The sequence below is a fragment of the Danio rerio genome, chromosome 18 (assembly GCF_049306965.1).
Source record: "Danio rerio strain Tuebingen ecotype United States chromosome 18, GRCz12tu, whole genome shotgun sequence".
Classification (NCBI taxonomy): domain Eukaryota; kingdom Metazoa; phylum Chordata; class Actinopteri; order Cypriniformes; family Danionidae; genus Danio; species Danio rerio.
Window position 1 is genome coordinate 44,826,868 of NC_133193.1, and position 25,755 is coordinate 44,852,622.

Below are 25,755 nucleotides of genomic sequence, written 5' to 3' on the forward strand. Positions count from 1 at the left end.
AAAGACCTTTAATCCTCTTGTGAGAAGATTTGTTTTACCAAAACGTGGGTTACCCCCTAACCTGTTGTAAAGAATTTCTTTCTTTAGCTTTGTTAAAAAAAAAAAAAAAAAAAAAAAAAAAAAAAAAAAATATATATATATATATATATATATATATATATATATATATATATATATATATATATATATATATATATATATATATATATATATATTAATTTGATTGGTATTTGCTGGAAGCTGTAGGGAGAGGGTTTCTATTTTCTTTTGTCTAAGTTTTCTGTGTAAGAACAGAAATGGAGTTAGACTTGTTTGCTTCCTGATGTTAAATGAATTTATTCTTTTTTTACGATAAGCTTATTGTTTTCTGAGTCAGTAGAAGGAAAAATCTGTATCCAAACCTCCACCCCTTTTCACTTATTACTCCTTCCCAAGCCTAGACAGGGTAGGTTGTAATAAATTGGGGGCTCGTCCGGGATAAGTGATGCATATACAGTAATTCTTTTTAACAATCTTATGTAATTAAAATTACAAAACACAATTATAGCCTATACTGAAAGATAACATTTTTGAGGTAATGACTTGAAGAAAAAAAGACAGACAGACACTCAAACCTTGATTCTAAAATAGAAGCTTTGAAAGCACATATGACATGACAAAACAATTACCTGGAACAGACTTACTGTATATAAGCAGTCAGAAACACCAGTATGGCCATTCTTGAGCTCATAATCTATACTGTATAGTTCCAGTGTAAAAAGACTGACTGAATCGTTAGCGAATATACTTAATGTGACTATAGTGATTGCATTGTGCATTAAGTCATTATTTTATTAAAGGATCAGATGTCATGCCTATTTTTGACTGATCCCACATTGGCCTATACACTGTACATATAGAAACATCAGACAAAAACACTTTACGATAATATTGTATTAGCTAATGCATCTACTAACATAAACAAACAATGAACTTACATTTATTACAGTATTTGTTCATGTTAGCTAACGCTAGTTAAAACACAGTTGTTCATTGTTAATTCATGTTAACTCACGGTGCATTAACTAATGTTAAAAAGCATGGATTCTGATTTAATAATTCATTAGTAAATGTTGAACTAGGATCTCATTCACTAATGACACCTTATTGTAAAGTCTGTAAAGTGTTTCTTTTATTTATTAGTTTAATTAGATTTAAATATTGGAGTTAGGATGTTGTTTGTTAAGTTGGCCTTGACCTCCCATTGTGGAAATATAAATTTATATCATCTCATTTTAAATGAACAATAATCTACGTATAACTAAAAAGTTATATTCTTTGGTTTTTAATTATATCATTTTATTGACATGCCAGCTAGGAGGGTCATTTAACCTAAGTGATGCAATTATCAGTTTCACAGCATGGTTGTGTCTATTGTTTTCTCTTTTCGATCAACTGGTCAGGCGGTTTCTGTCTCCAGAACATGATGAGATCAGGCCTGAAAAAGCAGTTTACCCTGCCGACCACAACTCTTAATTTGCATGCTTTGTTTTAACCATATCCCCTCCTCCTAAGAACACAATATAGACATGAAATCTTTGTCTTAAAACAGACATGTGAGAGACTTGTGACAGACTTGTGAAAGAACTTGCAGACTGCGGACCTCTAGTAGGCTCTTGCAGACACATGGACATCTTAAAGACGCTGTATGACTGCAGATTAACCAACACGTCTCAATAAAGGAATTCTGCTTGTTTCGAGTCTCCTGGACTGGGTTCTTCTCTTCTTTTCACTCATTTATTTTTTTACAACACCATGAAGACTTGTTTGCTTCCTGATGTGAAATTATTTTATTCTTTTTTTTTAGGCTAAGCTTATTGTTTTGTGAGACAGTAAAAGGAAAAATCTTTATTCAAACCTCCACCCCTTTTCCTTTAATACTCCGTCCCAGCACTAGACAGGGAAGGTTGTAATAAATTGGGGGCTCGTCCGGGATAAGTGATGCGTATACTGTAATTCTTTTTAACAATCTCATGTAATTAAAATTACAAAACACAATTATATAGTTGTTCCTTGTTAATTCATGTTAACTCACAGTGCATTAACTAATGTTAACAAGCATGAATTTGGATGTTAATATTTCATTAGTAATTGTTGAACTCGGATCTCATTCGCTAATGAAACCCTAAATTAAAGTTTGATCCATCACACATACTACTATCCATAAAAAAACTGTCACCTTTTAAAAGTATTTTGTGCCCAAAGGCTTTCCATGTTCGAATACATTACATTTACCGAGCACTGCAGATGCATTACAGCCAAGCATCCCATTCCTGGCTCTCGCATATTTAAGGCCGATGCAACAATTTGACTTTCTGATAGTGACTTTAGCGCAAGACTTCAAAGATGCTGATGTCACACCCTGAAACTCAAGAGCGGGCCAGACTGTGGTGCTTCTGGGAGATTAACAGCGTCATTTTTTCCCTCCAAGCCAGGTGATAAACACTGGATGCCTCTCTAAATCTACACAGCACATTCTCTGGCTCGTTTTTTTTTTTACCGCTCACGCTTCTGCATATAAATATACATAATGCAGGAATGAGTCATGTAAATTCGGTCCACTGGTGTAATATGGGAGGTTGTGTAAATTTGATGCGATACGTCTGCCGAGTGGAGATTTAGAACAAACATGAAACAGACTGAGAGAAGAGCTCTTTCTCTCAAACGGTTATTGAGGAAGGATCAAGTCGGTCTCAGCTGTTCTCCCCAAAAAAAAAAAAAAAAAAAAAAATAAAGAAATCAGAAGTAATAATAAGTGTTCCGTAAAAGTACACAGCCACAAAAATGAAAGCAGAGACGAGCTCAGATCATTTGATATTTGAGGAATTTAGGAAGACGGGTTTGAGGTCACGTTGAGATTTCTGACTGCTGAATGCAAACCTGAAACTCTGGAAAAGAGAGATTTGAGGTTTAAAGGTTTCTTTAACTTTAGAGAAATTTCTGGAAAGCTGAAAAAAATAAACAGTGTGTCTAATTTTTTGCCCAGGAAAAATATTTTGATAAATGAAATGACTAGAATTATAACTATGGCCACATAGTCATTCTGATCATTCACATAACACTGAACCACATAGGTTATTTATCATGTCATTTTCACATTCAAAGCTTCTACTGAGATTTTAGAATTGAGCTTTAAAGTTTTCTGAAACCCAAGCTCATTCTGAAAATGTACACCTATATACATTTCTGGAGAGCAGCAAATACATAACAGGAGCTACGTTTTTTTTTTATTTTTTTTTTTAGAGGCCGCAGTGTCTGTTTTTTGAGATCTCAAATTTCTCTCACTAGTGCTATTCGTGCCTGCTTTCCTTTCCTTAAATCCACCAGAGGCTGCAGTCGATTGAATGACTGACTGATCGATTGACCCACCCTACTTCTTTCCTAAACCCAACCGATAGTGTTTTCAAAAGGACCAACTGACCAGCGGCCACCCCCTTCCCTAAGCCTAACCGACAGTGTTTTCAAAAGTAATCCAGAATAAGAAAAGCCCTCGCTGCAGCCTGAATCCTACCCCGTTTTCAGATTTTACCACATTCTCACCATGTTATTTACTTGTTTATTTCAATTTTTTGGCTTTTGATTTTGTCTTAATCTGCTTAACTAAACAGATGGCGTCATACCTCCTGTAGCGTTTGTTTTAAAGACAAAATGCAGCCATATGTACCTTTGGCTACATAATTCACGATCCCCAGAAATGTATATAGTGCTACGTTTTTAGAATGAGCCTATGTTGGCTTTCTGTGTTCAAGGCGGCAGCTAGCTCTTTACAGCTTGCAGATGGTCACCCACAGAAGCTAAGCAGGGCTGCATCCAGTCAGTACTTTGATGGCAAACAACATGGGAAAGCTAGGTTGCTGCCAAAAGTGGTGTTAGTGAGACCAGCAGGGGGTGCTCAACCTGCAGTCTGTGTGGGTCCTAACGCCCCAGTATGGTGAAGTGGACTCTATACTGCTCAGAGAGCGGTGTCATCTAGACAAAATGGAGACATGCCACCCCCTCACTCTAGTCCGCTTTAACTTTTTCCCGTAAAGGGGCCACTTGAATACCATGAGGGTCTGTCGTTTGCCTAGAGTTCCAGTTCAGCTAACTCCGCTATTGATTGTAATGGTTTGTTTTGGGTCAATTTTCAATTTCCACAATCAGCGCAGAGCCCTGGGATAAGACAAAAAATACTAATTTCTGGATCTCATTACGTCTGGGTGCTGCGATCCAGCTGTTGTGTTGGTGTATTCTGGGAAATTTTCTTACCCCTTGGTTTCGAGTATGGTCGTGAAAAATCTTTGTTCGAAGGGGTGTTCATCCCTTCCCCTAAGCCCTAAGCCTTCAAGCTAAAGTGAATTGGGACACCCCTACCCCTTCACGGGAAACGCAAAATGAGGGGTAGGGTTAAGGGGAAGGGCTAAGGGGTAGAATTGGGATTGGGCCTTGTACTGATATATGATATTAATATGTATCATATAAATGTGTTCACACTGGCAGGTTTAATTTGACTTGTAAGATAATTGTGAATGCTGCCATCCAAACCCTGGTGTACACCAAACTTGTGCACCAAGAAAATTGAAAATTAGGATCTTGTTCCATTTCCAAAATAACTCTGGCATAGTTTGATTAAAATATAAACACAACATAGATCAAAGACATGTATACTAAACTCAAAAACAGCCTCAAATGATAGGAGGCTGTAAAACTGATGATTGGAAGAAGCAGAAAGAGAAGTTGTATGTCAAATAAAATGAGCTGAGGAAGAACATGGCACAACGTCAGAACTTTGTTTCTGCATACAATAGAGGAATTCCTGGAACTGTTTCTGACCCCTTTAAACATTTTATGAGTGCTCTGGGAATGCGCAGCTGGTAAAAATAAAAGCATATCAGTGCACTAAGTTTGGCCTACAGCATTGTTTAGGTAAGTCAGTAAGTTCAACTACAAAATATACATCATTTTCTTAAGTTTTTAGCTTTAGTATTTTTAGGTTTGATGTTAAAAATAGCATTGTGAATGCTCAGCAAACCAACACTAAATGTATTACTTTTGGTCTAGATGCAATTAAAGAAGATTTGAACTACATGACCTAACACATAAAAATATGTACACAAAAAAAATTACATTTGCTGTTTGTTCAAACTACTTACATTAGAAGTATTTAACACGTCATCGCTTTTCTCAGAAAACAAATTTCTAAAGGTGCTGTTGACTTGAAATATTCACCGGATGTTGGGAACAATCAAAGAAATCCATATATGCAAAGAAAACTAAATTAATTAGTTTAGAAATGAAGTTATGTGTATAAAATAAAATGACGCAAGGAAAAAGTAGTGAACGCATGAAGAAAGGGAGGTGTAAAAAGGCAGTGAAAGCCCAGACAGCAGCTAAAATCTCTCAGTAGTTCCTAAGCAACCCTCTGCCCTTCCTCATTGTAAATGAATATCAGCTGCTTCAGTCTAACATCTACATTAGCAGGATGATGAAGATGACACCAGGGTGGAGATTACAGCAAGACAACAATCCAAAACACAGCCAAGGAAACTCTCAAATGCTTTCAGAGAAAGAAAATCAAGCTGTAGAATGAATCACCTGGCTTGATTGCAATATAAAATCCAAATAAAGTTCAGATTTGATAGACGAGACTTCATTCATGTAACTTAATTTTCCATATGAGAGGCGTCTTTAAACTGCCATCACCAAAAAAGCCTTCTATATAAAAAGTTAAATACATTTCAGTAGTTCAGTACTTTCTTCATTCATTCATTTTCTTGTCCACTTAGTCCCTTTATTAATCCGGGGTCGCCACAGCAGAATGAACCGCCAACTTATCCAGCAAGTTTTTACGCAGAGGATGCCCTTCCAGCCGCAACCCATCTCCGGGAATCATCCACACACTCATACACTACAGACAATTTAGCCTATCCAATTCACCTGTACCGCATGTCTTTGGACTGTGGGGGAAACCGGAGTCCAAAGACACGCAAAGGCATGGAGTTCTCTGGTTCTCTGGTTTCCTCCCACAATTTAAAGATACACATCATGCATAACAATCAAGCACTTGTCTAATCCCTTTTCTTACGTGTTCCCTTAGCTACCGCAGCTGGGGAGTTCTGAGATCCACCGAGCTCAGGCTCCCCTCTAGCTCTGCGAATGGGAGGAAGCCCCGGGCTCGAGGATCCCTTGAGCTCGGGGTTCTCTCCCAGGAGAGCATGCCAAACAAGCTTGTGATAGATCATCAACTCTTGAAATGAAATTAGTTATGTTTCCATGCACCATTTGTATGCTAATTTTAGAATATCGCCTAAAATTCTTAATGGAAATGGCAAGATGGACATATATGTTAAAAACACAGATAAAAAAAAAAAAAAAACTAGGATAAACGTTTATTCTGTTAAGAAAGAAGGCACATAAACACATTTTTTTCCCCCCCACAGTCCAAAGACAAGCAGGTATTGGTGAATTGGATGAACTAAAGTGGCCATAGTGTGTGGGTGTGTGTGTGTTTGAGTGTATGGGTATTTCTTAGTACTGGGTTGTGGCTGGAAGGGCATTCACTATGTAAAACATATGCCAGAATAATTGGCGGTGCATTCCACTGTGGCGACCGCCTGATAAATAAAGGACTAAGATGAAAGAAAATGAATGAGTTCCAACAAGTGCATCAAAAATTCATGTGATTTTGTTTTAACAGATGATGTAATACAAAAATGGGTACAATGGAATAGCATTGGTGGACAAACCAGCGGATCGACCGCATTGTAAAACATCTGAAATGTTGTTTTGGTCATTCTAAAATTCCTCAGCCAAAGTCTGTCATCAAAGTGGATCAGTTTTATTACCTCCAAAGCTGTCTTGTGCGGGCCGCACCTCTAAAATTCACAGTTTATTGTTTTGTCTACTGAGGTAAGTTAATATATAAGAAAAAAGCCCACAGTGGCTTTCCCTTTAGCAGTAAATTTCCATTTTCCTTTTGATTTTTGTCATTAGTTTATCAGAAAGTAATGATTTTGTTCTCTTTGACTTTTTGGATGGACACGGTGCTTCATTCCAACTGTTTTTATTATATTTTAGTCTAATTCACATCTTTTGATGAACTTTTTTTTTAAATGGTCCAAACAAGCTCTTTGAAGCTGGGATGTTTTGTCCATTCAACTGAAGTCATTAGAAACTAAATTTCTTTGGTTGTCATAACTCTTCATAATATTTTGTTCAAAAAATAAAAAAACAGCTAGATCTGGAACAGCATGATGGTAAAATGATGACAGACTTTTCTGTTTTTTTGGGATGAACCATGTCTTTAATAGCCGAGGGGTGACTATGGGACATAAAACAACAGCTGAGGTTTCAGTTAAATTGGCATGAAGAAAAAGTGAGATTATGACTTCATTAGTCACAAACTGCCCGGCGACTTCCTGTTGGCTACAAAACCATTACTGACCAGATGGTTTGAAATTCTTCCTTCAAGGCTAAAATTTGATTTTGTGTTTATATGCGCTGACTTTTTGTGTGACACAGAAACTTCCTGTCTAAATATAAGAGGTAATTGTATGCGTGTCAAAAAAAGATCTTACCGGCTCCACAAACTCAAATTTCTTCTTCTCTTGAACGTCCTGGATTTTGAAGACGTATTCTAGCGATGCGTCATAAAAGAGCTGCCTTTCCCTATCAATCTGAGCGTCAGCCTGCAAATGAACAAAGACTGTTGTTACCCTAGAGACAGACACAGAAAGCCATCGCTGCCAGGCTCCAACACTCATTTGGACATGTTTGGGCTTTGGTTAATGGTTACATGTGAGAATTTCTGGCTCAGAGAATTTGTGTAACGACATGCTAAACAAATGCGCGGGAACATCTCTGAACAAGAAAAAAAAAGGAAGTGAAGCTTTTAACAGGATTAGTGATCTAAATTTTCCCCCCTTATTTACTCATATGTTGTGACTTTCTTCTGTGAAATGCGAAATTCAAGCTTTCAAGTTTTAAAAAGAAAACCAAGGGCTATGAAAGTGGTGCTGTGCTATTGTTTAGTTCAATTATTGTAATTGCATGGAGAAAAGCATATTATTTAAAGTTCCTTTTATGTTTCACAAAAAAAGAAGAAGAAGTAATTCCCTTTAAATAAATCATATACTGTGCAAATGACAGAAATTCTAAATGTAATTAAGCTGTTGTCATACATATCTTGATATAAGTTCAGTATTGTTGTTGCAGATGAATTATAACACGAAAATGTTAATTAAATATTTTCCAGTTTGCTAGATAATAAATATTAATCATTCAAAGCACTTTAACGAAGCCTCTCTGCTTGACGGTTAGTCTCAAATGTCCACCATGCTTGTAGTTTATTTTCACTTATTACCTGAGTTTTTTTTTCTAATCAAATTCACGTCCAACGGGCAATGTGTTGTAGGCAATATTAACAGTTAGAGTATGGACGGTTCCACACATCGAATTTTTACTGGAAATAGTGGACCATCAGGGAACCTTTGGCATACTCTTTTCAACATACTACAGTTTGGGACATACTAATTCTATTTTTGAATACTATTTAGTATGGATAATATGCAAATTGAGACACAGCAAATGATATCTGTTTTGCCTTAATAGTCATTCACACTTATATACCGAAGCCTCTCTACTTGACGGCTGGTCTTGCATGCTCACCATGTTTGTAGTTTATTTAAACTTTTTACCTGAGTTTATAGTTATATTAGAATACACGTCCCACACGCAATGTATTATTGGCAGTTAGAGTATGGATAGTTCTACACTTTAATTTTTACCGGAAATAGTAGACCATCCGGGAACCATTGACATACTAACATTCCATAGTTTGAGAAATACTAATTCTATTTTCAAATACTATTTAGGATGGACAATATGCAAATTGGGACACAGCGAATGATACCTGCTTTGCTTAAATAGTTATCAAACAACTTGAGTGAGTAGGGCACTGGAAATTAAGGTGCCCAGCGACGGGTTGCTGGGGGGAGGGGCACAGATCATCATACTATAACCCCCCCAACCTGCATCCCAATAATCACTAAGGAGATTGCGGACGTCACTTTCATTATCACCCACAGCCCCTTTAGAAATCTCTAACATCCCTCTCCAACAAACCCCTCCCAAGCCCGGAGATTGCTAACGTCACAATCAACCCAGAGCTTACTGGAATCTGCCATGGAGGCATTTTATGGGAACATTTGGGAAATGCAAAATCTAGCCTTATTTTGTGCAATGATTCACCTCTTGAAGAGCCGATTCTTTTTTTCTGGATGACAGGTTGAGATGTTTGTCCAGTGTGGAATAATACTTTTCCGCCTCCTTGTCAAATTTCTTCTTCCCCTCCTACAAAAAAAGACAAATGGTATTACTAGCATTATATTGGTATTCATACTGTAAATAAGTGTAGTATGTACATCTACTGTCAAAATAAACGAAACATAATAAGAGATGGTTCACTGATTTTGAACTCAGTGAATGAATTTAGATCATACAGTAAAATTAAAACTTAAAGGGCACCTATTTTACCTGTCTGTAAAGTTTGACCTGTGTCTGTAAAGTTTTTGTTGAAAATACCCATCAGATTATTTATTCTAGCCTTCAGGATCTGCTCATTTTGGTGTCTGAGTACAGTGTAGCTGTTTTTGTAGCCTGTGGCTTTAAATGCAAATAAGCTGCTTCTCCCCACCCACCGTTCCCAGGTGCATGTCTGCTTCCCCTGCCTTACATCAGATAAACAGCAGTCAGTGATAGAGACAGACACGGATGAAGCTGAAATGCAGCTCATTAGTCAAAAATACCAAGTAAGTTTATTGTATGTATTTGTGGTGGAGATTATTCGAGCCTAGACATGGAAAAATAACTGGTTTTGAGGCATAGCGCGGTTTGGAAAAGTCAAGGTTTTAAAACTAAACGCTAAAATGTTATACTGTTCCTAATGTATATGTAAAGTTTTTTTTATATATATATATTTTTTGTGTGTTGTAAAGAAAGAAGCAAAGCAGAAGTAAATTATTTATTTAAACCATTTAGCCTGACATGTTTACTGTCCGAAATATTATAAATGTTTCCTAAAATAAAATACACTATGGTTAATAGAGAAAAATTATATATATATATATATATATATATATATATATATATATATATATATATATATATATATATATATATATATATATATATATATATATATATATATATATACATTGCTTTACCCAAACATTTACAAATAATTTATTTTAGAGCAGTAATTACAATAACAGTGTGATACAGTGGTATTTTTATCCAAGGTTATCATACAGTCAGAAACATATACCGGCTCATGCCTATTCAAGGTTTTCTGAAATGATGAGTCTCACACAAATTCCATTTGCAGTACACACAACACACAGACATATAAGCATTTAATGACACCATGCGGCTGTGGTGATTATAGAGGTTAATAAGCAGTTGTACTGCCTTTATTACAAACATGCTCTGTTTTAAAAAACGTTTTAAATTTCTAAAACTTATAAAAATCACAGAGAATTGTAGTATTTTTTTATTGCAGTTTATTTGCAAAAAAACAACAACAAAAAAAAACAAAAAAACATGTAAACGTGTATCCATGTTATTATAGAAACATGCCACCTGGCAATCAATTTGGTGGGCGGGGAAACTTGCACTTCTACTTGTTGCGGTGGGCCTCAAAATCACTGGGATTTGGATCCTATTTTAGTATCAGGAAATTTAAAAAAAGACACTTGTTGTGTTTATATCACTTCAGTATGACAGTGGACTCGCAATACATACACTCAGTTCTGTCCAAACAGCTTACAGAAGTTGATTTTCATCATGGGTGGTTTAACAAACCACACTAAAAAAGATTTTTGGCTGCTTGTTCAAGCTACTTATTTGAAATGATCTGTTTTGGGACAACTTGTTTTTATGTTAAATCCACTTAAATTTTGTGAAGTTAACTTAATCAGTATGTGTTCGAGCAGCATAAATTAATTGTGGGGAACACTGGATTTTTTATAGTGGATTTGTGAAAGGTTAAGTTCAGAAATCTTTTTATAAAAGTCTATACAATTGAAGTCAGAATTATTAGCACCCACCACCCCCTATGAATTTTCTTTTCTTTTTTAAATATTTGCCAAATGTTGTTTAACAGAGCAAGGAAATTTTCACAGTATGTCTGATAATGTTTTTTCTTCTGAAGAAAGTCTTATTTGTTTTATTTAGGCTACAAAAAAAGCAGTTTTATTTTTTTAAATAAACATTTTAAGGTCAAAATTATTAGCTCTTTAAGCTATATATATATTTTTTTCAATTGTCCGCAGAACAAACCATTGATATAGAATGATTTGCCTAATTACTCTAACCTGCCTAGTTAACCTAATTAACCTAGTTAAGCCTTTAAATGTCACTTTAAGCTGTATTGAATTATTGAAAAATATCTACTCAAATATTATTTACTGTCATCATGAGATAAAATAAATCAGTTTTTAGAAATGAGTTATTAAAACTATTATGTTTAGAAATGTGTTGAAAAAAATTCTCTGTTAAACAGAAATAGGGGAAAAATAAACAGCAGGGCGAAAAATTCAAAGGGGCTAATAATTCTGACTGTATAAGCAATCCTGTGATAGTGATGTGGTTGTCAGACCATTAGGTGGCACTCTAATTCTTCATCACACATATAGCAATTCTTGTCTCACAGTGAGATCTGTAGTTACTTCTATACAGACGGTTTAGCCTATAATTGATTTATTGTATGTAAATAAGCATACTGCCACTCCGAAGTAAATCAAATGACACAAACCAAGCTTAAACAAGATTATATAGTTAATCAAACGCAAGTTACAAGACAACACGATTCATCTCTTTCTGTTCAGACAAACAAATCAAGCAGCATTCTTTGGATCTTATTTAAAACACAAACATGCACTTCACTGTAATTGTAATGTAGCTCTTAAATATCCTCTAAAGTCTTTAGGTCAGCTTTGAAATGCAGCAAAACAAAGAAAAAAAAGGAAAAAGCACAGGTTAGCTTCAGTGATGATTCATTAATGACACAGGCAGAATGTGTGGCTAGTTTGCTCAAACAATCAGGAGGAACCAAGAGAATCAAAACCAATAGATCAAAACAAGTCTCTAAGTAGGCTAGGCTCAATGTCATGGTTATTAAAAGTCAAGATGGCGAAAGTTATTTCATCACAATAATCCCAACTGAAATACCATCAATGGAAAGATATTCTGATTTGGCAACACAACACTATCGAAAGTTGGGAAAATTCTGGGTTCCACACAATCGATTGATGTTGGGAAGGATTTTTAGATAACCTTTTTGATTTTACAAGGGTGACACGGTGGCGCAGTGGGTAGCACTGTCGCCTCACAGCAAGAAGGTTGATGATTCGAGTCCCGACTGGGTCAGCTGGCATTTCTGTGTGGCATTTGCATGTTCTCCCCGTGTTGGCATGGGTTTCCTCTGGGTGCTCTGGTTTCCCCCAAAGTCCAAATATATGTGCTGTAGGTGAATTGGGTAAGCTACAGGTGCTTTCACACCTGTGAAGCGATTCATTTGTTCCGAAACAGGGATTAAAATTGTTACATTGTTGCTTTTCATTCTTGGTGCGGTTCGCTTTCACACGGCAAAGTTTTTAAACGAATCAAAATAGGTAAAACAAGTCACGTGTGAGTAAACTCTCCTCACATTGGTCAGAGTTTCACAGTTTATTTTGCAGAGTCCCGCTCAGCTGTCAGGAGGGTGGGGGAGGGGGGTGTATGTGTGTATGTCCTGGTCCTCCAGGTTGGGGGTTGAACGTTGGGCTAACAACCCACCTCATAAAAAAACTAGATGTTACTAAAACTAGATGCGGGATAGAATTGTAAAATACAGGAGATTCCCAGGAAAAAACGGGAGGGTTGACAGGTATGATTTTATGTAAGAGTGTGGTTGCCTTTACCAGTGTTAATTTCCTCAATGAAAAAAAGCAGGAATTGTTTGTTTAGCCATGTTACAGGTGCAGCAGACCTGTCAACTTTGTGGTTGTGTCAAGCCATTTTTATTGATGAAATTAACAATCTTTCTTAGTAAATGTTTGAAGGAAAAATATAGTCATTTTAAAAGGAATCCAAATGTTCAGATGTTTAACGTGAGAACAAAAAAAGATTCCTCCACAAATTTTGTGAATTTACCGCATTTTTACCATCAATAGAAAGTGACCTGCTTTCTGTCGTTTACACAATTGTGCTAAAAGTCAGCACATTTTAGTTTGAAACAACATTGTTCGCATTTGATATCATTTCTAGTTTAAAATGAGTAATTAAATATCTACTTAGTTAACAACAAAGCTCTCTGTTTTGTTGTAGATCATCATTGAAATGACCTTAGCCCACCCTCCCAAAAAAAGTCAAATAAATAAATGAATGAATTGCACTTCAGTAATATTTTTTCCGAAGATAGTTTTACATCACACTTATCACACATACGCATGTTCAGGAGTTTTTTCTTATATATTTGCCATTATATAGTTAGAGCTAAGCACACCTGTCCAACTGCTCGTTAACGCAAATTTCTAATCAGCCAATCAAATGGCAGCAACTTAATTCATTTAGGCATGTAGACATGGGTCAAGACAATCTGCTGCAGTTCAAACCGAGCATTGGAATGAGGTGGAAAGGTGATTTAGGTGACTTTGAACCAGACATAGTTGTTGGTGCCAGACGGGCTTGTCTGAGTGTCTCAGAAACTGCTGATTGTCTGGGATTTTCACACACTCTCAGAAATAAAGGTACAGGAGCTGTCACTTTTCAAAAGGTACATATTTGTACCTCAAGGATGCCTAATCGAACCTCAGAGGTACTTTTTAGTACTAATATGCACCTTTTAGGTACCACTGTGGACTATTTGAGAACAAATATGTATCTTTAAAAAAGGTACTGCCCCAGTGACAGCTCCTGTACCTTTATTTCTGAGAGTGCACACAACTATCTCCAGGGTTTACAGAGAATGGTGCAAAAAAGAGAAAATATCTTGTAAGCAGCAGATCTGTGGTTGCAAATGCCTTGTTGATGCCAGAGATCAGAGGAGAATGGCCAGACTGGTAGAAAGGCAACAGAACTCAAATAACCACTTGTTACAACTGAGATATGCCGAAGAGCATCTCTGAATGCACAACACGTTGAACCTTGAACCTTGTTGCTGATGGCTGCTTCCAGCAGGATAACACACCATGTCATAAAGCGCAAATCATCTGGTTCTGGCATCCTGAACATGACTATGAGTTCACTGAACTCAAATGACCTCCACAGTCACCAGACCCTAATCCAATAGAGCACCTTTGGGATGTGGTGGAGCAGGAGATTTACATTGTGGATGTGCAGCCGACAAATCTGCAGCAACTGTGTAATGCTATCATGTCAGTATGAACCAAAATATCTGATGAATATTTCCAGTACTATGTTGAATCTGTGCCATGAAGCATTAAGGCAGTTCTGAAGGCAAAAGTGGGTCAAACACAGTAGTAGTAAGGTGTACCTAATAAAGTGTCCAGAAACTGTACATGCCACATGGTGTGGTGTAACGATTGTGGTCTTGGGATTTAGGGCCCTATCATACACCCGGAGCAGTGTGGCGCAAGACACGGCGCAGTAGTCTTTTGGTAGTTTCAGCTTGGCGCAAGAGTCGTTTTGAGGCGTTGCTCTACGCTGTTTAAATAGCAAATGCATTGGAGCTCATTTGTGCACCATAGGCGTTCTGGTCTAAAAAGGAAGGCGTTCTGAGGTGGACCGCTGGCGCATTGCTATTTTGAGAAACTAAAATAGATTTTTCATTAGACCAAAACTAACCCGGTCTAAACTCCGGCGCAGAGTTGCGCCTCGCTTACACACTGCTTAATACACACAAGAGAGCAATAGGCAAATATCTTTATATATGAAAAAAATTTAAATATTAAGGATATACTGTATATAGGATATAATAAGAATAGATTTGGATATAAATATAAAGGATTAAAATATTACAAAACATATTATTTTCTAGCCTACATAAACATGAAAAATCACTGCTCTTATGTCTTCTTCATTTCGGGAGGCTTTTTCAGTTCATTCATAACAATTTGCTTTTGTATAATGTTATTATTATTAGCAGTATTATTTAATATATCCATTTTTATATTTGTTTTATTAAAAACACGCTTAGATTTGCCCACCTGTCATGTTTTAGACCATATGGGGCATGGCAGGTGTATTTGGAAATAACTCAGTATTTTGACCACACTTGGTCATTATTGTTCATTTATTCGTTTGCTAGAAATTAGAACTGAATTTAGAAATAGTTTTGAAACAAATATTTGCGCTTAACAAACTAAATTAATTTTTTATAGGCTAATTGATGTCTGTGCGTAAAGGTTTACCTATTCAAGAGCGAAAGTGAAAGTAGATCATTTATCTCTCATTCTCACGCAGTAGATGCTATGTTTAACAGTTTTCAGTTAAAAAACTGTTAACTGTTTGCTTGTGAAATGCTCATTTTTTCCACTTAGACTTACTTTGCGTCCTGTAAATAGCGAATGCGCTCTTGGCGCGACGCAGCTGACTCTTAAAGGGAATGGGAGATGAGATTCTAATTGGTTTATTCTCAAAACACACCTATAACTCATTAAGAAAATAAACTCAACCCTTTTAGACCATGTGCCTTGGCGCAAGGCAAATTTTGCGTCCTTAAATTAGCAAAAAATTCGTTCTGACACGCCCTGAAAGCGTTTGCGCCCTGCGTTTTGCGCTCTGCGCATGGACCGTCAAAATCGAGCCCTTAGTCTTTAAGAAGTTTGGGCAGGATCCAAAAGATGACAGTGGGCAAGCAGGGACATTTAACTATCACTGTCTAGTGGAAGGGAGTTAAGACCTTTTTGTGCAGTGCATGGTTGAAATAAACAAAAAACAAAAACAAAAAAAGAAGAAAAGTAAAACAGGTAACAGGTACATCTAACAGCTAGTGTCTGTTAACCGAAGGATCAGTAAGATTATTTTTGGCTGGTCATGTGAGCCTGAAATAGCAGTCACCATGAGGAGAAACACATCTCCGGTTAAATAATATATATTTTTTTTCTCTACCTTGTGCCCATTTTATAGACTAGTTTTAGATAAATACAAAGAGGTTGAAGCGTGAGGTGGATTGAATGGTGAAGAGGCGAATTCTGAATTTAAAATCTGGATATCCATCTGCCCCTTCAACTCTCTCTCACAAATCACAAGATAACTAACTTCACGAGAGGAGATGAATTTCCACACCGCAAAAATCTACAACACTGAACCCTCCAAAGGGCCTGACTCCATTCAGTCTGTTTTCACACCTGAGTTGTCTGCCTTTTCACACAGCGAGGCAATACGCAGATTCTACAGTTATCACAATATTCAAAGGTCATATGTAAATTTTAAAGAGCTCTATTTCTTTTGCAGCAACTCGAGAGCTGTTCTGAGTGGGAGCAAGGGAGATGACAGAGAGTTTGTTTGGACTGCTGTCAAAAGAAGCAGGCTGGTTTGTTTGATCTGCGTTAGCGTGACCTAGTAGTTAGCGTGTGAGCTCCAGACATGAGATCCCTATCATTTTTGTAACAGTCCAATACTGCATACTAACACCAGCTTTGGTATTGCACATATGTATCCATATTTAAGTCTCTTTGGATCTTCCGTTTGCATTCAGAAGCTTGTAATGTACAACATTTTAAGAAAAAAATTCAAAACAAAGTCAGTATTTAGTGTGACCTCTCTTTACACAGTTTTATGGAAACTGTCCTGAAGTTTTCTGTGTCCGACCTGTTTTATCACTTCTTAGAGATCTTCCTTTGATTTAGGCTCTCATATCTTTTGGTTTCTCTAAGATGATCGGATATAGACTCTTTAATATGCAGATCTGGACTCTGTGGATATGATTTCACAGGATTAGCACTGTGTTTGGGCTGTCCATCATGCTAAAATATAAAACCATTACCCATTAAGTACTTTCTAGAAGGAATGGCATGTCAGATGATCACATATAGACTCTATAATTTACAGTTCTGGACTCTGTGGAGGCCATTTCATAACTGGCTGTTTCGTCAGCTGTTTTTTTTTCCTCCAAATCTGATTTGACTACATTAGCACTGTGTTTGTGACCACTATCACGCTAAAATATAAAACCATTAGCGATTAAGTACTTTCTAGAAGAAATAACCTGATGGATTAACTTATTATTATTTTTTTTTCTTGTATTTATGTTCGATTCAGGCAATTTTGCCGTAGGACTGGTAAAAAATGAAGCTCAAACCAGGACACACTCACTCTTAAACTCTCTCCAACTTCTTAATAACTAGACCAAAAAATTCCAAATCTAACCGAGTTGTATTCTAATATAGAGAATGAGAAATAATTATTTATGGCTATTATGCCAGGTCTGGACTCTTTGGAGGCCATTTCATGTCTGTTTCGTCAGCTGTTATTTTTTTCTCTAAAATATGATTTTACTGTATTAGCACTGTGTTTGGGATCATCATCATGCTGAAATATGAAATCATTACTCATTAAGTACTTTCTAGTAGGAATGATGTGTCAGATGATTACATATAGACTCTAATATGCAGCTCTGGACTCTGTGAAGGCCGTTTCTTGTCTGTTTTGTCAGCTGTTTTTTTTTTTTTTTCTCCAAATATGATTTTACTGTATTAGCACTGTGTTTTGGATCAACATCACACTGGAATATAAAACCATTGCACATTAAGTACTTTCTAGAAGGAATGGTGTGTCAGATGATTCACATAAAAACTCTATAATATGCAGCTCTGGACTCTGTGGAGGCCATTTCTTGACTGTTTCGTCAGCTGTTTTTTTTTCTCCAAATATGATTTCACTGCATTAGTACTGCATTTGGGATCGCTATCATGTTGAAATATAAAACCATTACCCATTAAGTACTTTCTACAAGGAATGGCCTGATGGATTAAAACTTATTAGATTTTTTTTTTTTTAGGATTTATGATAGATTCAGGTGATTTTGCTAATAGCACTGGTAAAAATGCTCAAACCAGGACACATTCATTTTTAACCTCCCTCTACAACTTTTTAACAACTAGACCAACAATTCCAACTCTAACCCTGCATCTTCTAGTTGTAATCTAATAGAGAATGAGATTAATTATGGCCATTATGCCATCACTAAAATACAAAGTGGCCTAAAACTTTTGCTGTTTGCTGTATATGCAAGCAGCAGTACTGCATTGACTTCATTTGGTGAAGAAAAGATACAGAAAAATGAGCCGCATACTAAATAAAATGGCACAGTAATATGCTATTTCGAAAACAGTCATAATTGGTAGCTATACAGTAATTAAGTGAAAGGAAACGGCCAGTGAAACTCAAGCCTATGTGTGTATTTTCATTCCCATGGCCTCTCCATTAACCCCTGACTCTGTATAACTACTGCTACTGATGTGACGTAGCTAAACAGTGCGCTTGGGCAATTTAGCCTCCAACACAACCTCAGTGACAAAATAATAACAGTCCTGCATCCCCCATGCTGCCAAGTTCCAGACAATAATCAATAAATAATTTTATGAGTCCATCTTTAGACGTTTCCTCTACTGTGTCCAGAAATAAAGCAACATCTTTTCTGAGGAAACTGTCTATATCTGAAAAACTCCTATGGGGTGTTATTTAAATAATTGAACGGGCAAATAAATGAATAAGTATGTTAGATAGTGTGTTGACACAGGCAATAAATTCCCCCGAGTTGGTTTGCTTTAAATGAGAGGATGATAGAGAATTACAATATGCTTAATTTTTTTTTTTTTTTTTTGCTATCTCAGTACTGCTGACAATATTTTGAAGAAAACACACATGATTTGTCCTGCTACACACTCAGAAATACAGGTACGCATGCTGTCACTGGGGTGGTACCTTTTTAAAAGGTACACAATTGTATCTGAAGGGTCCATATTGGTACCTCAAAATTATATATTAGTACCTACAAATTTTAAGAGGAACACTTTTGTACTTTTTAGGTACTAATATGTACCCTTGAGGTATTAATATGGAACTTTTAGGTACACATGTGTACCTTTTAAAAAGGTACCACCCCAGTGACAGCTCGCATACCTTTATTTCTGAGAGTGTACTACACAAATACATATTCAGAGACAATAGAAAAGAAATAAGAAAATGTTTTGGGAATGCTACTTTCTTAAATAATTTGGATGATTTCGATTAACACTCAGTAACGGCCAAGGGCTACAACAAACAGAACAACAACAATTTACTCATAACCAAACCATACGTGTCAACCCTTTTCCCGGGATTCTCCCGTATTTTACAGTTCTATCCCGCTATGATTCCGTAAAGGTATTTTCACGTTTTTCTCCCGTATTTTCAGTCTTTCTCTGAAGGGTGGCAAGAAACATTAAAGAGCCGAGCCTCCTTATAGGCAACCCATACCGCCGAACCCCCAGGGGCAGTCTCTCGCTCTTATATGTGAGTCTGCTCTGTGCTTTCACTTTAAACACTTTGAAATAAATATAAAAACGGCGCGATTCCCCTTCCATTTCATTACAGGTGCTGTCACCCCTCCTATGCAATCCTCAAAACAGTCATATAATGGTGCGCGACTGTCAGCTGACATGCTCCATAATGATAAATAGACGCTGTTTCCCAAACGGATTCTGGACTCGTGATTTAAAGCGGAGTGAAAGTCTGGATTTTGGTTGCATGTTTAAACAGACATAAACACATAATTAATAATAATAACATCTAAAGATGTCGATCTTGGTGTTTTTTTTTTTTTTTCAAACACAACTAGTTTAATCTTAAATGAGCATAAAAAAATCAGGAAAGCAGTCAAATGTTTTCATTATAATGTTAGATGTGGGCATTCTTAAAGTAACAACTGTTATTCAATGTAATCAAACTAAAAAAATCTAAATAAATAAGAGATTCATTCATTCACGGTTGCCCTTTAATAAGAATGTGTAAGTTATACAGTAAAGAAACGGCTAATGAGATTTGATAGCTTGATTCTATTTCATTATAACATCTATTCATTTTAATAAGCTGAACTGTTTGGTAATGTATTTGCTGCTAATGTATACTATTTATTTTTTCTTTTGTAAATAATAATAATAAAACATATTACTGACCATTAAACTCTTTATTTACAATGAATCAGCTCCAAATGAACATATTCAGTAATTTGGGCATTTTTTTTAAAGGAGGAGGAGGGTCCCTAATTATGGTGGGCATATCCCTTATTTTCATATCCCATTGTTGACAGGTATGAACCAAACCCACACAAAATCCCAACAGAATTGAAGAATAGACAAATAAATGAAAAGTTACATAGTGTGTTGACAGGTAATACATTTCCTCTTTGGCTGGTTTGCTTTATATAAGAGCATGATAGAGAATTACAATATGCTAGATTTTTTTTATTTTTGCTAGCTCAATACAGCAAAAACCTGATGGTATTTAGAAGGAAACACACATGGTTTGTTCTGCTGCTACACAGGCAATACAAGAGAAATAAGAGAATATTTTGTTAATGCTACTTTCTTAAATAATTTGGGTAATTTAGATTAAACACTCTGTAAAAAGGCAAAATGTTCCAAAAAAATAGAACAAAAATTAAAAAATTTCAAATGTGTACTCATAACCAGACCCCCACAAAATCAACAAAATTTGTGCTTGTTTGTTTTGATTAGAATTTCTAATCCCATAAGAATTCCTGCTATAAAAAGACTGTAGCTCCACAAAAAAGTCCTCAAATTACTTCAGAGCTTGTTTATGAGTAAGTCTATGCAGTATTTGTACAAATATATTACACTGGAAGTCTCTAAAATTGGTTTAAATTTCGATAAATGTGTTAAACTAAACCTTGAAATACATAATTATTAGTTTGTACAAAAAATAAATGCAACTTTTATAACTGAATAAATTATTATACACATGCCCGGATTAAGAACTCAGGGGCCCCTGGGCACATTATCTTGTAAGGCCCCCTACCTGGCCGCACCCCTATAGTTGAATTTAAAAAATAAGAATAATATATTAATTTTTAAATAAAATGAATCTATAATTTGTTGCCCACATATTTAAATAAATGATATATAGTACATATGCATTTATAGTTTACAAAGATTTAAATTATTTTTCAAAGCATTAAATAAAAATACTAATAAAACTATATATATATATATATATATATATATATATATATATATATATATATATTTTTTTTTTTTTTTTTTTTTTTTTAAGGGTATTTTAATGTATTGCTTTTACAAACTTATAAAGTATATTATTGCCATGGCATATAACGCACAATGCTTTTCCAATCCAGTTCTATGAATCCGAGTCTTTCATAATACAAACACTGATTTACTGTCTCTCTTCTCCTCTCCCTGTATTTTCTCTACTCTTCTCGTGATGAAGACTTGATTATAAACCTAAAAGTATCCGAAATCAGACACTATACCTCTTCTCTCCCGTCTCTCTCCTCTTCTGGGCCTTTCTCTCTCTCTCTCTCCCTCTCTCTCTCTCCTTTTCTGTCTCTCACACGATGAATCCAGTCCGCGCTGCGCTGCCGTTGGCCTCCTCCGTCTGGTTAATGCTAGCTTCTCATCATTTAAAGTTACCATAACGTCTTCTTCTGTACCCTCATTCTCCTGATCACGGGTCTGTTTAAAGATGGTGTATGGAAAATGCCTCAATAAAGATGCCTCCTCTCCTCTTTCTCTCGCGTTTGCTAAATCCACTTGTTCACTCATTTTTGATCTATGACAGATATAACGTTACACTAAAGTCCGCTCAGTTTAGTGTGGGTTATTACAAAACTGACGTTTCCGCGCTTGACCAATTACAGCATTCTGTTTAGTTAAAGAAAGAAAGGCAATTTAAATATAATAATAATATTAATATGTGATCACGATTTTTTTTGCTCAGGAAATACAGTTGTCTGAGGAATATAGTTTTTGAAGAGAGGGAAGCGCGGCAGGCGCCTATAATAAGGCTAAACTTTATTGGCAATTGGCGTTTCTGTATGGAGTTTGCATGGTCTCCCTATGTTCGTGTGGGTTTCCCCAAGTGCTCTGGTTTCCCCCACAGTCCAAAGACATGTGCTGAAGGTGAATTGGATTAACTGAATTGGCCATTGTGAATCAATGTGTGTATAAATGCATGAATGCAAGAGTGTATGGGTGTTTCCAGTTCTGCCACTGGAATCGCAGCTGCAGTGTAAAACATAAGCCTTAATAGTTGTGGGTTTGTTCCGCTGTGGCAACCCCTGATAAATAAGGTACTAAGCCGAAGGAAAATGAACGAATAAATAACATCATTATACAGACAGATGATGGATTGATGGACGGATAAATTAGGAGCATTGGTGTGCTTGACCTACCAGACAGTCCAGAGAATGAGTGGGAAATAAATTCTACAAACAAGCAGTCCCTGTAGGGGCAAAGTAACAAACCACATTGACCCGTAGATCCCACACCAAAGAGTGAGGATAAACGCAGGACCTCAAGGGCCATTACAAACACACAACAGCCACCACACCAGGAAATGCCTTCAAAGTCCGGCACACACACACCGAAAGAGTTATTCATTGGACTTACTAAACTTTTTAAGGTAGATGGTTGCAAACAATTTATACAGGCTGAATTTAAACAAACAAATTAAGTTAAACATTACTAAATTAAATTAAATCCAATCAATCATTTTTTTCAGTGCAGCTACTCCATTCACAAAAGCCGAGTTATGGAGAAAGTGTGCAAGAAATTAGTTTCATGTAAGATGTTGGAAATTAACACTATATTGATTTTTGTAGACGCAAAATAGACAAAAAGTAACAAAAGAAAAGATCAACTAAAATTACCACAGGTTAAACTCAAAGTACAATTGGGAAGGACTTTAAATTAGCAATAAAATACACAAGCAAAATAGTCTTTTACAAACAATGACAACAACAAAACGAAAACCTATAATGCTGTATTCACACCAGATGCGGTACGTGCAGATATATTGCGCTATTTGCATGAACATTTTGAGTTACTCGCTTCATTTGCGCATTAAATCCACTTTGTTCGAGCATCAAACTCCCTGAGCAATAGACGCGTACTAGGTGCACTCAACAAAAAAGGCAGTGAGGTGAGCCTCATTTTTGGAACATAAAAGTGCGTTCGGTGAGATCGGCCCCTTAGTCAAGAATTTATTAAATTCAGTTGTAATTATTAAAAATAAAGTTTTTTTGCTAGTGTAAAATGTAAATAAATTACAGTAAAAGTACTGTAAAAATTATTATACTGTAAAATGAAAATCTGGTAAAGGGCTTTTTACTATTAAAAGAAGTTGCGGTAAGACTATTATTAGAGTTGGGTATCGTTTGTGTTTTTTTGATACCGGTAGTAAATCAATACTTTTAAAATGGCACCGGTGCCAACTCGGTGCCTGAACCAATACCTTTTAGCAGCAAAATTAAATTGAAAAAAAAAAAAAAAAAAAAAAAAACATATATAAATATATATGTGTGTGTGTGTGTGTGTGTGTGTTTATATATAACTATATATATATATATATATATATATATATATATATATATATATATATATATATATATATATATATATATATATATAATTAGAATAGAACAATATAAATATATATTTATAATAAGTTTAAAGTAAACATCAATTCATATTTTATATATTTGAATTGCATTAGTATATTTCTTTTGATCATTTGTTTGTTGGCACGAATGCAATATTTGCATTATGCTATAAACATTACATTAGCTTACTACTAACCAGTGGAAAGGCTGTCATCAAACTCAAGGAACACATTTTATCTGGGTTTGGGGCTTGTGACTACTTTTATATGGACATCAGTGATCTAATGATTGGCCATAACCTGAATAAGATAATAATATGATTCAGGTGTTCACATGAGTTGCTGATATATATATATATATATATAAATATATATATATATATATATATAGCACCGGGTTTTGGTACCCAACCCTAACTATTATACTATAAAATTTTATTGTGGTACGGCCCTGCTACTGTAAAACACATTTACTGATAAGTTACTGTAAATGAGCAGTTGCAGTAAATTGCTGGCAATTAAAAAATATTTAAATATATTTAATATTTATATTTAATATTTAAAAATGCTTTTATTCTAGCCTAAATAAAACAAATAATATTTTCTCCAGAAGAAAAAATATTATAGGAAATACTGTGAAAAATTCTTTGCTCTGTTAAACATAATTTGAGAAATAAAAAAAATAAAAAAATTCCACAGGAGTAGGCAATCCGCTGTACTTGTCTGCTGCAAATATACTGCACACATTTAAAACAACATCAGAGTCCATGATGGGAAATTGAAATATGCATTCTACCTGCTTGCATTGTGTGTACTATTGTGAAAGCATCCAGGGGTTAACACTAGCTCACAAGATCCACTTTCCTACTGAGCTTCGCTTGGAACATAATCAAATGTATCTGCTTGTAACTTGCTAGTAATCTAGAAGACCTTGATTAGCTTGTTCAGTTGTGTTTGATCAGTGCTGGAATCAGTCTCTGGAGAAAAGAGGATTTGGGGATTCATGGGGGTATCAAACATGTCCCATCGCCACTGCACATTTTGCATTTCTCCTTCAAAATATGCACCTGATTCCTTATTTCATCAGTAGAGACAACTAGACCTGAAATGAGTGTGTCTGATAAAAGATGCACACCAAATGTGCAGTTGTAATGCCATCAGTTCTATTAACTTTTCCAACTGGGACTTGAACCAGAGTTTCCAACATGAGAGTCGGATGTACTAACAAGGATGCTGAACACTGCAGCTAGGAGAGTTAGATTTACTTAGCCAGCTCCAACTAACTGCCAATAGCATGCGGCTTGATGCCAGATTTACTCACACTACTGCAAAACGTTCCTTGTTCAGACTGGGGTTTTTACTGCATTTCAGAAAAGCAATCTCTGTCCACACTATAGAACAATCTAAAATGCAGGATATTGTATGTAACCATTCACACTCAGTGTAATGGTCAAATGAGAGAGACTTGATGAATCCAGAAGCCAGAACGGGATTTTTAATTTACATTAGTCATCATCTGAAGTGCATCAAAAATGTTTTTCAAAACTGTCCCAAGACTAGAATGGATGTTCTTGACTAGTTTTAGGACAACTTTGGTGAAAGGTTTGGAGATACTTCAAATGTTGGCTACTGAATACTGAAACAGAACACCAGCATTTCCTAACTAAAAATGGGATCTTTAGAATTCACAAAACAGTTCAGGATTTTAGAGTAGTGTGGACACCAGGCATAATCGTAACAAAACCTACCTGCCTGATCTCATGAGGTAACGTAACTATTTTACATTTAGTCAGTTTAGCGGCTAATTCATATTAATTTGTAGCAGTTCAGTCGTATGAAAATAAAATGTATGATTTTAAAAAGGAAATGTGGCACCCAGGCCCACAGCTATACCCAACTGTCATTGGGGAATATGCAGATCGTACTTAAATTGTAGAGGTGAGAATTCATACACACGAGCCACTCATTTAAAAAGTTACAAATTCAGATATTGTGTTAAACCCACAGCTTTTAAAAAGAAAATGTGCCAGTGTGAATGACTCCTCAGTCATTATTTCTAAACTAAAATCGGGTTTTCAGCATTTTCAAAAGAGTCTGTTTTCCCGGTTTGAAGAT

At 35.8% G+C, this 25,755-nt stretch overlaps 1 protein-coding gene and 1 long non-coding RNA gene across 10 annotated transcripts in view; both read right to left on the reverse strand.

Moving 5' to 3' along the window:
* Positions 1 to 25,755, reverse strand: part of arhgap42b (Rho GTPase activating protein 42b) — a 214,857-nt gene that overhangs the window by 46,260 nt on the left and 142,842 nt on the right. For all 9 annotated transcript variants that reach the window (XM_073930058.1, XM_073930057.1, XM_073930056.1 and 6 more), the window contains exons 5-6: positions 9,268 to 9,369; positions 7,596 to 7,706 (exon numbers count right to left, since the gene is read on the reverse strand). In XM_073930058.1, coding sequence (XP_073786159.1) covers positions 7,596 to 7,706; positions 9,268 to 9,369 — 213 coding nt within the window. The remainder of the gene's footprint in view (positions 1 to 7,595; positions 7,707 to 9,267; positions 9,370 to 25,755) is intronic.
* Positions 17,696 to 20,785, reverse strand: LOC141378773 (uncharacterized). The gene is made up of 2 exons (XR_012394108.1): positions 19,164 to 20,785; positions 17,696 to 18,945 (listed from the first exon to the last, which is right to left on the reverse strand). It is a non-coding gene; the product is annotated as an uncharacterized lncRNA (long non-coding RNA).